We start from the raw sequence: 14,831 nt of genomic DNA, 5'->3' as shown, positions 1-14,831 counted from the left end.
CAATTCTGGTTTAACTCATGTCCCAAAAGGTCTTAAGTCAAAGGCATTAGGCAAAGGATTGTCGGCACCCCGGTGTGAGAATTAGACCTGTCTGTCGTATCAAATGTGCTTAATATTTATGACATCTTTATGATATCTTGCTGATTGATTCACTCTGGTTAATGAAACTTTAGCATTGCATGTCAGACGCTTATGGCAAAAAACGATCCATGATGCACATTATATTTGTTTACTTGTGGATTTTGATCTCTGTAATACAGTGACTGTACAGAGGGTGTGACTGTGCGGACACAGCGGATCCCTCCTTTCCAAGACTGCGGTGAATCTACTGAACGGGGATTTATTCATCTTGTATTTTGTCTAACTTTACTGGATCATGTCAAGTTGAGACCAAACCTGTCTATGCATGTTTTTGAGTCACGGCAAAGATCAAAATATGGTTTGGAACAGACTTGGTAAGATTTGTTCTTAGCCTAGCAGTTGTTGATCACTTGCTACTCCTACTAGTTGTTCAGGACTCAGCAGCCAACAGTCATTTGTTAGAAAAATCAGTTTCCAGCCATGCTGGATTAAATTTACATATTGGGTTTTCGGTAACAGGCTCATCAAAGTGAGGAAGAAAGGAGAGGGAGAGTCGATGAGTCAGATTTTTATTTTATTTTGTAAAAGTAATTATAATGACGTAATGAATACATTTTATCTGGTTCAGACTTTTTAAGCACTTTGTTAAAGAAAGGCTAGTGCTTTTTTTTTTTTTTTTTTTTTTTTAACTACTGCTACAGCAGCTGCTGTAACAAAACGAGAAAACATATTAGCTTTCTGTCAATATGGCAATAAGATATGGCTCCTAGATGATTGGCAGTTGATGGCAAAAAAAACATGATCTGGGCGTCCCTGAAAGTAACCAAATAAAGTAATGGTTTATTTACTTTGTAATGTAAGAAAGTGTTCTTAGATATTTTCAATCTCTCTTGCTCTGTAGTTTCTTTTTTTTTTCATATATTAAAAAATATAACTTAGAAACAGAAATATTAGTATTATAGTAGTACAGAAAAAACTGAAGCTCCAGTGTCAGCTCACTTAAAAAAAAAAAAAACTTTTAGATAAAGGTAAGTCTGCTAAACTTTTTTTTTTTGCCTCGTCATTTTTTTTCACAACTGTAATACAGTCACAAAAGAAGAAAACTGGTTTCCATTTCTGTTTCTGCTGTTTCACATTGGTTGCAGGATCATTTTCCTCTGACACCAGGTTGTAATAGCCAGTTTGAAATTTTATGTGTCCTTTTTATTTTTCTCATTCCAATGTTGTTTTCATCACAAGCATGCCTGGGTTTTATTGGACAGCCTGTTAAATTTGTGAACTCAGTTCTTCAGTACCTCCTGAACTTTTAAAGTCCTCACACACCCTCATGCAGGTGTTTTCACTTATGTTGCCTGATTAGACCTCTTCTCAAGACTGTTTTTGTGTACAGACTGATTGACAGTTCCCTGGCACTCCTGTTTGTTACACCTGACAATTTACAGGTCGGTTTATAGAGTTGGTGACTTCTCATTATTCCCAACAAAGCTACACCCAACTTCAACCTGATGACATTTCTAATCAGCTACAGTAAGTGAAAACACCTGTTTGGGCACACAGAGCCAGAAGTTCTCAGGAAGCTATAAGCTTACTGAGAATTAGCTGTATTTAAATCAGCCCCTCTCTCCATGTACTATCCTCTCCGTCTACCTCTCACCATGCCCCATCCTCATTGCCATCACTTGTCTCGCTACCTCGTACCCATTATCATTCTGTACCCTGTCCCCTTCTCGAGCCCCAGCAGTCTCCCTGTTGCTGAGCCCCAGCCCCTGGCAGCACCATGACTAAACCCCAGATGGTGGTTCTTTCTTTCCCATCCCCCTGGAGGGTGGAGGCACTCCAGTCTGACTGGGTGCTAGCTGCCGCTGCTGCAGCCCTTCTGGGGAGGGGGGGGGGCCTCCTATTTTCGTAAAGCCCCCCCGTGTGATTGTAAAAGAAGATTTAGTCCTATTAGATCTGGCAAATAAGCGAGAGCAGGCTGCCTGTGAGCATGTCCTTGTTTCTGTTGTCTAGAAAGCAAATGGATTAACAGGGAATAGGATCAAGGCTTAAGCGTTGTTCCATCATGGTCCAGCTTCAGACAGTCACACACTTGCACATTCCCAGTTTTTGGGGATTGTGACTGCAGATAGTAGTCACTTAATGTGTGTCGCCAGTCTGGCGACTTAGGGTTCTTTTGATGTGAGGGCCAAGGATGGTTGAAGTGAAAATATATGCCAGGATATCACTAACACTGTCACCAAGCAGAGGTTCTATATCTTCAACTCACTCCAGCGTGTTTGCTGTGATATCTGCATCATCATCATCATCATCATGGTCTGGTGACTCATATCACTGATGTGTTTATCTTCAAGCTTGGGCTGCTTTACCTCCTTTTGTCAATTCCAGGGAGGAGATTGGAGCCCCCACACAACAACAATGATCCATTCTCATCCCAGATCTGCACTGTTCACTCATCCCTCGCATCCATTTCCCTTTCTTTCCCTCTGTCCCACCCACTGACACATCCCCAGCTCAGCCCTTCTTACAGCCTCACAGACACCAACCTCTGACACTCTTCTATCCAGATGAGCCTTCAAAACTTTTTCACACTCTGTGAGTACCCCTCGAAGATCAAGAACCTTTTTGCATGTCTTCTTTAATACCCTCCCTTACATGCACTGCGAGGGGGGCTTTGTAAGAGGCTACTGCCCCTCCCCCAGTTGTGATTGACAAGTGAGAGCAGCAGTACATGCATCAGATGGTTTCACATGGGGAGTGTGTGCACAGAGGGGGAGGTAGAGGGGCACATACACCGAGGTTTGTTTCAGCCAGCTCCATTGTTGCAGCTCCCCATGGTTCCTTCTCTCTGTCTCCAGTCTGGGGCGGCATCTCTCCAGTGTTGCTTTATCACTCTGTGTGGCTGGTTGTGAAGCAGAGATGAGAAACACAAGTGACGAGAACTCCACCAAACCTGCTCTCATCCAGTGGGAGCCCTTACTGGAGTCACTGGTTGATGAACTGTATGTGTTTAGCCTGCCTGGAAACAGTGTTGTGTTGGTGTGTGTCTGTGTGTGTGTGATGCAACATCACAGTGAAGGATGGCAATAAAGAGATATTTACTCTGGGACAGTGTTTGTTCCTTATAGAGAACAGCAAAGAAACATGATGTAAAGAGTGGTGGAGCACTGGGACATTTTTATAGCAGTGCTGACTAGAGCTGGCACAAGTGGCTGCATAGGAGGGGTGTGGATCTATGAGGCATCAGTGGGGTGCAGACTGGCACACACTTGGCTGACTACATTGATTGCAGGATGCCACAGGCTGAAATAAAGCTTTCTGGCTGGCACACTCTCTTTAAAGTTTGTTTTCAGTGTATTAACTAATGTTAAAACGTTAACGCTACAAATGTTTTATTTATATAGTGCCATAACAAAAGCTATTTCATGACATTTTCCATAGAGAGCAGGTCTAGACCGTACTCTTCATAATATAATCTACAGAGGCCCAATGATTCCACCGTCAGCAAGCACTTGGCGACGGTGGTGACGGTAAAACTTTCTTTTAACAGACAGAAACCTCGAACAGAACCGAGCTAAATAGAGGAAGGGAGAGAGACACAATGCACAGCAGCAGCAAAACAATAACTAACTATAAACTGTTGGAGATATAGTAGCAATAATGATAATAGTATATGTGGTGGACGTCGTGCAGGACCACAGTGGCAGCCACGATCCATGAGAACCTGCGAGACGAGAGAGCACAAAGAGCATCTGTGTCTCTATCTTATTTCACAAGGCATGTGCAATATTTTACATACAGTCTCTTAATTTTATGTACATGTTTATTGTTGTGTCTTAGGTGTACCTCTGTTCTGTTGGCTACTTATTGTATTTTAGCTGATTGCATAGCACTATAGGCTAAGCTAAATTTCTTCTCATGGAAAATGTCCATCTTCAGTAGCTTTTAAGAAATGACTACACAGAAATAAAGTTTTTGCTCATTACAACAGTCTTTGCAGATGAATATTGCAACAGAAGCTGCTGTCTCCTTCCATGTTTGTGATATGATATGCTGTATGGTGTGCTGCAAGCAAAAGTCTTGCAATGTTTGAGTCTAGGGTTTGTTTTGAGCACTTGTCTGTACTTTTGTGGCTCTCACTCTGTTGACACTCTTCATATTTTCTGATGGTAAAAGAGGATCGTGGTGTTTGAACTGTCGTGGGAGCCAGTTTGCTGCAAAAATTTGCAACATACAGTTTTCTGGTCTGTGCCAGATTTTTTTTTCCCAAATTACGTCCCTGTGACACAAGTAGCCATTATGGCAATTTGCAGCCTGCATCCATGCTTGCACCACACAAATGATGAATAATAAGCATATAAGCTTAATATGAAACATTAGAGATCTTTTAACATTATACAATATATCTCACAGGCTATACTACCTGTTGCTGTCACTGTCAGATCTGGCACTGTAATGTAGTCTGCCAGTTGTGATGCGAATATATTATATACTATACTACAATATATTACCCTTACACAATGATGCTGCCTTATATAGCCCTCTGCATGGATTTCCCTGTTGCTTCAATCAAGGGGACTCCTTAATGAATTAGCGTAACTTCAGACCAAAAACAGTCCCATGTCATATCAACGCTCGGAACTGTGTTGGTGAAACAATGACATGCGATCCAGGAAGTCCAGTTATAGTAACAAATGAACGTCTTATCACACAGATTGCGTTTGCTGGTGGATCTTTTCGTTTCTTAGCTGGAGCCCTCTGTGCTGCCATGCCCGTCTCATTGAAATGAATTAGAGGGCTGTGTTTTTGTTTCACACGGGGTTAATCTCTGGTCTGGTGTGTGGAATTGTGTTTGGAAATGTCAGGACCTTGACACACCAGGCAGGCTTCAAAGAACTACAGCCAACAAGACCCAACGAGTGTCACCCCACGTCTTCTGTTAAACATTGCTTAAACACAATGCAAATACTATAACCAGTTCTCATAATACGAATACTGATTCAGCAGGCTGGACAGGTAGTGAAACAGTGTACACTCCAACTTCCTCTGATGCATACTGAAAAAAGACAAATATCTCTGTGCAGGTTTCCCGCCTTCAGAAGCAGAAGTGTTGCCCCCTGCGCAGTTTGCCAAGACGCATGTCAGTTAGACTTTGGAAAGTGATACACTTCACATGTCAAGAATTATTTTCTCTCAAGGCTACTTTTCTTAAATGTTTCCCCTCTGCTGTCAAGTAGCAGTCCCTCCTCATGTCTGTGTTTTTAATTCTAAGCCTGCAAGCCATATGCTTCATGTTGTTTTCTCCATTTCAAGACTCCTCCCTCTGTCATCCACAACCGCACTGGTCAGGCGCTACCTTTTTTTTTTCTCCCCGTGAAGCCCGCAGGCTGAATTTTTTTTTATTTTTTTTATTTTTTTACCTGTTTGTGTGTGTGCCTGCACACATGCAGGTGCATGTTTATGTAGTCGGCAAATGGGACTACTGGGATGTCAGCTGAAGCAGGAAGCTCCATTTTAATATAGGGAAGTTGATGATGTGGCTTCCTCAGAGCTGGCAGTGGAAGTTAAGAGAGGAGCTGAGCTGCAGTGGGTGGCCCCACATCTCCTGTGCTTAATGATCTTCTTCCACATAGCCAGCGAGCTAGGCCAAGGCAAGGGTCTCTGTCTGCCTGGAGAGATCTGTCCACTGTCAACACCCTACTCCCACCCACATGCACACAGCCTCAACTGGCCCTTCATACAGCCCAGCCACCTGTCCCACCTGGCCCTGACATTGACGCTATAATAAAACTCAGCTGAAAGTTGAAACTTATCCTTAGAGTTGTCTTGTAGTGCTGAGCTAGATTTACTGTTTGTCACTCCTCCCTCATGGGAAGAGCAGCTTATTTAGACCAACCTGAAGTTGTTCTTCCTGTTCACATATTTTCATGAACAAATGGTATCCTTGCCTGAGGGCTGTAATTGTTTGAATGTGTCAAAATGCTCGTTACGGCAGGTGTGGGAGCGCTTTTCACTCAGGCATGTTGTAAATCTAGACTGATTATGCCAAAGAATCATCCAACAAGTTCTTGTTTTGGTGTGTCAGTCAGATGTGTGGCGGCAGCTCAAAGATGTTGATGCTTTCCTCTGATGATCAGATGAACGGCACATCCTGAGGATGCGAGGGCGTTTTCCTGTGGTGTTATGGCTATGTGTGTGTGTGTATGTTTGTCATGTGGCAGGAGGTGGTTACGTGTGGGGGAGGAGGGTGTTGTCAGATGATGGCTCCTGGAGGAACCATGTGTGAGATGAAAGTGGGAGGGGAGTGGGGGAGGAAGAAATAAAGAAAGAAGCAAAGGAGAGGAAGCGAGAGGAGCCTTTACACAACAAACGGGCCTCCCTTCCCTTCCCCCCTCCAGCTAGCCGCGCACACGTCCTCCAACTGTTGGTGATATAGACCCCAGAGGAGCTGTTAACGGCAGTGGCATGGAAAGTGTCTGCTGTGAGCGTAGCCAGAGAGGCCAACCCCCTGATACTACGGGCTCTGTGGATCTGCCACAACCTTGAAGCTGCTGATACAAATGCTGCTGCTCTGCTTATCACAACACCCGTCTCTCTCACTTGAAGCTTGCGTTGGCCAGTCACACACCCACACACACCCACACACACACACACACTTTATCTCAGTTTTTCTCTCTCTACAGATATGAATTAAGACACATAATGTAGCCATTAGTGTCCACAGACAAAAGCACATTTCACTTTTATTATGCAGATGGTCTGTTCTGCCTTGAAGACAGTTTAGCCTTGATGTCTCCTTTCTTTAAAAAAAAAAAAGTCTGGTCCTCTCCTCCTCTCAGTTGATTCATGTCTTCTCATGTCTCGTAATTTTTCCTAGTTTTGTCCCCTGAGAGAGAGTCTCCTTTTTACCTCGACCATCTTTAAACTCTCTTCATACAGCAGATGCGCACATGATGCAGGTTTACTGAAAAAAACATGTTGGAGTGATTCTTAGGAGGCAGCTGTCACAGGGTTAATCTCCGGTTATCACCTTTAGCCCAAACTGCAAAACAGCATCATATATTTCGCTAGTAAAACACAGAATCACAGATTTGTATCACATCAGTACTAAATGTTAAAGAGTTTCATGCCTCTTTTTTCGTCCTTTTCTTGTGTGCAGTGGGTGCTTTCTTTCTCTCTCCCCTCTATGCCATTTTTTTTGTTTTCTTTCTGTCCCTCTCTTTTATTGGCCATTTTTAAATTGTGTCTAGACATCAGTGTCATTAAATTATTGCCAGCCCTAATTAGATTAGATTAACTAACAAACTGCTTGTGTGTACTTTGTCTGCGTGGGCTTTAGGCCAGTGTACTCTCACGTGGTGTAAAACTGATGCACTAATTGTTTTCAAAATGACCACTTTCTTCAGTGATGGCATGCGGCCCAGTCCTGTCTGTGACTGAAACATTACCTCACAGCGATTAATCATTATCTGTGCTTTATATTGATGGATAGAAGGGAATGGACACATTAGGGCCCAGTGTGTGAAATAGGATAGTTACTGATTGCAACACACTTGCCTCACCCTCTCTTTCCTAGTAAGGAGTGTCAGTAAAAAAAAAAAAAAAAAAGCAAAACAACCCATGTGTTTAGTTTGTACCTTCTGGGCTACTGTAGAAACATGGTGGAAACATTGAAGAGGGCCCACAGTGTCTGACGATATAAAAGGCTCCTTCTAAGTTAACAACAACATATTAATATTTTCAGGTGATTATACACTAATGAAAACATATTATTCATAATCTATTTCTGCCATGTTCTATAAAAAAGATCCCTAACTCTTACACACTAGACCTTTTTTTTAATTTTTTTAGTTAAATTAAATTTAATTTTCGTGCCTTTGAAAATCATTTAGTTTCGCAATTAAGGTTGTCTTGTCCTTTGCATTGCAGCTCACTGTGTTACTAAATAGCTGTGGTTTTAGTTTGTTCCCAGTGTCATGGATAAAAATAAATTGCTAGTCGTTTGACCTTGAGAGACCTAAATTTACAATGCATTAACGCTTTTCACTGTCATGCTTCTTTAGGAAAGCTCTTCCCATTCTCACTACAGTGCCAGACTGCCAACTTTAAAAAAAAAAAAAACTTTTAAGTTGCCAGCTTGTTGTAGCTGGAGTGCCAGAAGAGACAAAAAGTCTCTTCTTGTTTATCTGTATTTGTTTGGCCTTTTTACACCCATAACAAAACTATTACGTGACGACTAGTTTAAAAGGAGTGAACGGGTGCTTTTTATATCTGCAGGCTTTGCTAGAATGGTGCGGTGGTTGAAAGAGTGCTGAAAATCTGTATTCAAGCAGGAGTACTGTTGCGTTGCTGAAAGAGAACTAGAAATACTGTAACTGTTGTTTCATTATCAGTAGCAGTTTCAGTCGAAAGAGGCGATCATGTAGACAATATCTTTGAACAAAGCACGTTTTTTAATGATGATAAACAAAAGCTGCTACTTTTTTTTTTTTTTTTTGCTCGGAAAATTCAAACATAATACTGTGTTGATGTTAGCGGTGCTGCATTTGGTGCGACATGATGGCGTGAGAAAGCGAAAAAAGTGTAAAGCTGTGTTGACACCACAGGTGTTACTTTGCTGTCCTGTTTTCGTAGATGAATCGATGAGACGGTCTCTCAAACTATTGTTTTGACTGATTTTCATTCTAGATCCTGCTTTGTCTTACCCACCACAGTAATGAATCATTTTAGGAGAATCGCTCCCAGTCACTATAAAGAGTCCACACTGTCATCAGCTACAGTGGAGCCAGCAACTGGCTAGAGTGGGGACAATGTGTGGAGGAAGGGGAGAGATAAGGAAAGACAGAAAGAGGAAAAGAGTGGGGTGGAGAGTGGACTGAGGGTGTTGTCAGGGGAATAATAGAATGCCTCAGAGGCCCTCATAGACACTGGGCAGCAGGACGGGGAAGAAAATGGTGTGGAAGGAGAGGAAGGAGAGGTTAAAGCCAGTGAGTGAAGCAGAGCGAGAAACAGCAGGGGAGTCGGGTGAGAGAAGTGGCAAATGCCTTCAGGGTGAATTGCCAGGCCTACAGAGGGGCTGTGGTGATGATGACATACCTTTTGACTAAGCCTTGACTCACCCTCCAATCTTTGTCCCGGCCTGTGAAAGGGAATAACCTGTTCTGTTCGCTGCTGTTTCTTAAGAGATAAATCTGACAGTCCAGCTTTATGATTTACACTCTTTATAGCTTATCACTTATCCAGCTCGCTTACCTTGAAGTCCCATTGATCATTAATGTGAAGCAGCCAAAGTACTGCACTGTGTTTATTCTGTTGAGACACGTGCCCGAATGAATGTCAGCAAATTCATGCGTGTTTGTCTTGTTGTTGACGATTATACCAAAGGTTGCGGGGTTGTGTCCTTGTAGTGTTATTAGTTTGGTCACTGCTTTATGTGCTTTATAGAAGCAAAGGGTTCCCACAGGACATGTAAAGCAGTAGCAGAGTGTCCCTCGCAGCCCTTCATCAAGATGTTTGCCACAGAAGGATTGGGTGGCTGGATGGATGGCTGAAGAAAGGGCACACACACCGCATTAATTCCCCTTCCCTCTGCCATCTGAGATGCTGTGTGGCACTTCAAAGGTGGAGCAGGGGCGGTGTTAATCCAGAGGGCTATCCACTCTGCTGCGCTGTGCTCAACTCTCCACTCTTCCCCCCCCTGGCCCTGGCCCCCAGATTTTTTCGAGTGTGATCAAAGTGCAGTCTCCCCCTGATAGATGGGCTCACTCTGGCCCAGAGGCTGCTTGACAGGAGACCAGGAAGTGGAAGGGAGTGTGACACAGGATCTCTTGGCATCCAATGTGCATGTAGTTGTGTCGCACAGAGACGTAAACCCTATCTCCTCCTCTAATGATCGAGCTCACGGCCATGGCAAACTTCTGCACCTCGGTAGCAAACACGCAGGGGTAGTGAAGCAAGCCATGACAACTTTAGGGAACCTTCTTTTTGTTGTCAACACTCTGCCTCCCTCGTTTAAGGCTAGATGTACGCTAGTTCTTAGAAACACTGTCGCTCACATTAGTGTGAGAGGTACTGTGTGTGTGTGTGTGTGTGTGTGTGTGTCATCATGTCCTAATTCTACGTTTCTTAATGTTTTGGTTGTTTTATCTGTTTGACAGCACAGATGTCTCAGACAGTGTTTTACAGGACATAATGGGAATTGTTTGGGTAATGTGAGAGGTCCCACTAACTTAAGACATAAACTGTCATCTGGTGTGCTCCCGGATTTACTCTCACAGGCACACACCAGTTCCATAATCTCAGCTCGTCTTGTTAATGTCTTACTCTTCAAATCTATTAGAATCCATCTGCCTCATTTGTCACTGTGGGCACCTTGACCAGTAGGCGTTTTGAATTGGTCATTAAATCTGCTTTTAAAGCCTAATGAAGTACTCCTCCTTTGTCATGACACGTATTCTCCTGGTATGTTTCGCTAGTAGCTTGAGTCAGAAGCCGGTGCGGGCTGCCTGGAGCTTTCCCTCATACTTTTTCTTTTCTGTTCTCAAGCAGAGACCTATCCTGTTTTTCAACTTCTTTCTCAACCTCCTGTCTCTCTCTCCCCACCTCCACCTCCTCCTCCTCTGTTTTTCATCGCGCTGACTTGTTGACTCCTAGCTTCCGTCGTTCTTCATAGCCAGGAGGTGTGTACGCTGACCTTTGGTGACCCCTGAGCTCAACCAGGGTCCTCTAGAGAGGCAGACTGAGGAGTTGAATAAGTGCACAGTAATTAAAAGCGCCTTCTCGTCCTTGAGATAATTTTGGACCATTTTCCCCCTCTTGAACATGCAGTAGCACTTTTGGGAATGTTTATGAGAGAGAGCGACAAAGACCGAGTGTGGACCTGTTGTTCGTTTGAGAGCAAGGACGAGGATGGGTGAGGAGTGGTCAGCTGCACTCAGTCACGTTCTTTATCTGAAGAGCGACACCAGCCTGAAGGGGCTGCTTTGCATCCTGCAAAAGGGGGCTCTAAGTGAAATGAACACTTGGCTGACGGAGCACTTTGCATTTGCATTTCTGCCCTCTCAGCCTCCTGTTCCCTCTCTCTCCCCTCCTGTTCCACTCCAGAGCCTGTGGGTATCATTTGGGAGAGCAGTGCATGCTGGGAGGCTGTGTGGGGTGCTGTGTCTTGGTTGGTCAGCAGAGGAGTGGAGGGGGGGGAGGCATGGCTGTGTTGCAGCTCTAGGCCCCTGCTGCCTGCCATCTCTCCTTGGTGCTTTCAGGTCTTTTAGAGTTTGCTCTGCCGGTTACTGCCGCTTCATAAAACCTCAATGGCTGAAACACAATAGCAGGCAGGAGAGGGGTCATGGCTGAACTTGAACCTCGGCCCCAGCCAAACATCCACTGGCAAACCAAGAAGCCCTAATCAGACAACTTGCAAATTCCAACAAACCCTCCTGCTGTCTACCTCTGCCAGCTTACCATACGCTGACACACGTATGCTGAGAACGGCTGAGACGCTTCGTCACACTAACAGCAGTCACATCTAAAAAAATGGCTGCCCTTTGCTTTTTTGTCCTATTGAAAAAGTTAGAGCAGCTGAGCTGTGACAACATTTAGTAACATGCCATACTGTAACTTTTCACATATCCATATGTCTGTCTTCACCGGTGCATTGACCCTACTGTCTCCTTCTGTTTTTGTTTGTTGTATGTGTCCAGGAGCTGGAGAAAGCCCTGTCAGAGCAGGACTTGGACTTTCTCGGGGACCTCATTGCGTGTCTGTTGCAGGGATGCTACCAGCGCAATGACATCACGTAAGTATAGAACAAAGGAAATCTGATCTATAGACACAGACTGTTGGAACTAATGTCTGCAATTAAACATATTTTGTTTCATTGTATCTACAACAGATGGATGAGTTTTTGAGTCAAAGAAGCTATAGTGAAGTTGTTTTTTTTAAACCATTTTCAGGGTTAGGGTTGGATGACAGATGACCAGTTGCAAATGCCTAGTGGAATAGAGGCACCACTAGACATCACAATTTAATGTGTATATAACACACCTTATTATATACACACCGTAGTCTTCTGTTCTGTCCATTACGCCTTAGAACGGATCATTTAAAATCCATAATATACAGATCTGATACATTTTTGAATACCATTAAAGCACTTCAGTGGTATCTTTAGAGAAAATCTTTAAAAGTGAACAAATGAAGCTGAAGTTCAAAATCTTACCTAAACACAATCAGCCATATGAGAACTTTTGAAATATTTGAGATATTAACAATATGACGGTTATGAATCTGAAGAATTAATTGCTTGCTAACTACTTAATTTGCCAATCAATCGTAAACCAGACCTGTATTGTCGAAATGGGCTTTACAGGCAGGGGTCTAGGTTTTAACCTCACCAGAACAGTGGTAGCATCTCTTGTAATGTTTTATACATCAACATCAAAGGCAAATGGAAAATATTAAAGTTAACATTGTTTGATTTAAAGCTACCAAAATGCAAGGTATTTCCATCTCCTTAGATTAGTCATAGCACCCAACAGCCTCCATAGGAAGTGTGAGTCACTGACACAGTGACTCGCTGAGGAGTCAGAATTAACTCACCACTTGGTGATTACATCTGTGCTGAAATCATTCTGTACTACTACCACAATATGTGAAAACAACATAACCACTGAAACTTTTCTCTCCACCATGATCAAATGATTGGAGAAAGTGAGTATGAAGCAGAGGTTGTTTTTCAAATTCACAGATGTATCCCACGGGGCTTTCCCCTTCAAAAACCTACTCCAGCCCATCGTTGGAAAGTAGCCTATCGGTTCGAGTGAACAGATAAGCAGAGAGGCAGCAGCGAGTCCGTTTTTTTTTTTCCACCCAGGCAACCGGTAACAGGAGGACAACCTGCTTTATTGGACTGGACAGGCGCTGGCATCCTGGGGGTGGCTGCTCAGCACTGGCCTTTCACAGAGCTGCCCTTTTCATCCGCACGTGTTAAACGCTCTGCCGGAGCGAGGGGGGAAAGGAGGGAGGATGTTGGAGAGAACGAGGGACAGAAAGTAGGAGAGAGATGGGGTAGCAAGGAGGGGGTAGCCTGCAGCTGTGTGAAAAGTGCACTCTGCTCTTTCAAGATAAGATTTTTTTTCTGTCCCTCTTTCTCTGTGCCATTGCATAGATGCTCACCCCTGCCCCAAGCCCTTGTTCTGTTCATCTGAGTTGGAACTGAACGGTACAGATTAATCGGCTAGACCCGAACCGGAACCAACATTTATTTACCAGCTCCAACTCATAGCAGAGATACAACCCCAATCTCATTCAAAGGAACTAGTTTTTTTTCTTCTTCTTCTTTCTTCAGCCCCACCTCCTGTGTCTCAACAGCCACTATGGTAGTTTAAACTTTGTTTGATTCCAAAGCTATGCATTACAAAAGGCCCCTGGCTCATAATAAAACATGGTGTGTCGGCTTTACATTGTGCACACAGCATTTGCAAGTGAATTGGTTGCATTTATCCATACTGACAGATGTCAATGGACCAAAAAAATCCTTCTATCTGATTCTTTTTTTTTTATTATTTGTCATAATATGACCATTTTAAACATCTTAATGTGTAGTTAAGACTTAATTATGTTTGTTACGGCCTTGTGATCTTGTAAAAAATGTGTAACTAGTCACAGTCAGATTAACAAATCTTGAATGTTTTTCAAAATAAAGTGTTTTATTTATTCCAACCTGAGAAGCATGTGCATATGCCTTTACATCTAATCCGTTGCAAAACAAACTAAGGAAATAACAGGGGCTTCAGAAGAAACCATATAATAAACCACATGTCACATGTCGGAAAGACAAAAGAGCTGTACCTAACCTATGTGTTTTTACAAAAAGCAAAGCACTGCTCCTTTAAAACCTTTCCACACTAGAGAAAAGAGTGTAATATCTTAGGTGGAGCGAATACAAGAGTGATCCTGTACCAGAACAGCACAATGAACAGACAATGAGATGACGAGAACAACAACAAAGATAATGATGATGATAATATGGCACATTAGGCATAAGAATGTCAGTTTCTAGTGCCTATAAAGGTGGAGTGATACACAATCTGCTGTTGTGTATGCCCAAATAACCTGACAATATTTGTACTTAAAGAGCTCTTATCTCGTGTTTTCATGCAGCTGAAGGTTATGCATTTATGTGGTCCTGAGAAACATACAGGACCCGCCTCTCTCACTTTTGTTCTCTCCTCTGTTCTTTTGCTCTGCCCTTTAGCCCCCAGGCATTTAGCAGTTACCTGGACGACATCATCAGCTACCGGTGGGAACTGGAAGAAGGGAAGCCCAACCCACTGCGAGAGGGCCCCTTTGAGAATCTCCCTCCTCGCACTCAGGTGGAACTTCTGCACCGGTTATGCGACTACCGCCTGGATGCTGCCGATGTCTTTGACCTGCTCAAGGTACACAACCACAAGGATCTGTTAAAACAATCCTGACATTGAATTATAGTGCATGCATTATAGTCAGTTTTGAACTGAAATCGAAGCCATGCATTTGTGGGAAATTCTACTAGATTTCAAGGTTTTCCAACTACACATTAAAATATATGATTGTAACTAATAAACATTGTATCCTATTAACTGCTATAGATAGCACGAGAAACCTGCTACTTCAAGTTTGAGTGAGTTTTAATGGTATGTGTATCAGGAGTTTCCTGATTTTAAAACATGATGGTTTTTGTCCAAGGTAAAGACACCTCAGGTCATTTCAACACATCA

At 43.2% G+C, this 14,831-nt stretch overlaps 1 protein-coding gene across 1 annotated transcript in view; it reads left to right on the top strand.

Moving 5' to 3' along the window:
* cecr2 (CECR2 histone acetyl-lysine reader) overlaps window positions 1-14,831 on the top strand; it is a 36,717-nt gene that overhangs the window by 5,380 nt on the left and 16,506 nt on the right. The window contains exons 2-3 of the mRNA XM_027272664.1: window positions 11,775-11,869; window positions 14,330-14,513. Coding sequence (XP_027128465.1) covers window positions 11,775-11,869; window positions 14,330-14,513 — 279 coding nt within the window. The remainder of the gene's footprint in view (window positions 1-11,774; window positions 11,870-14,329; window positions 14,514-14,831) is intronic.

The sequence above is a fragment of the Larimichthys crocea genome, chromosome XXI (genome assembly GCF_000972845.2).
Source record: "Larimichthys crocea isolate SSNF chromosome XXI, L_crocea_2.0, whole genome shotgun sequence".
Classification (NCBI taxonomy): domain Eukaryota; kingdom Metazoa; phylum Chordata; class Actinopteri; family Sciaenidae; genus Larimichthys; species Larimichthys crocea.
This window is presented reverse-complemented; position numbering and strand designations above follow the sequence as displayed.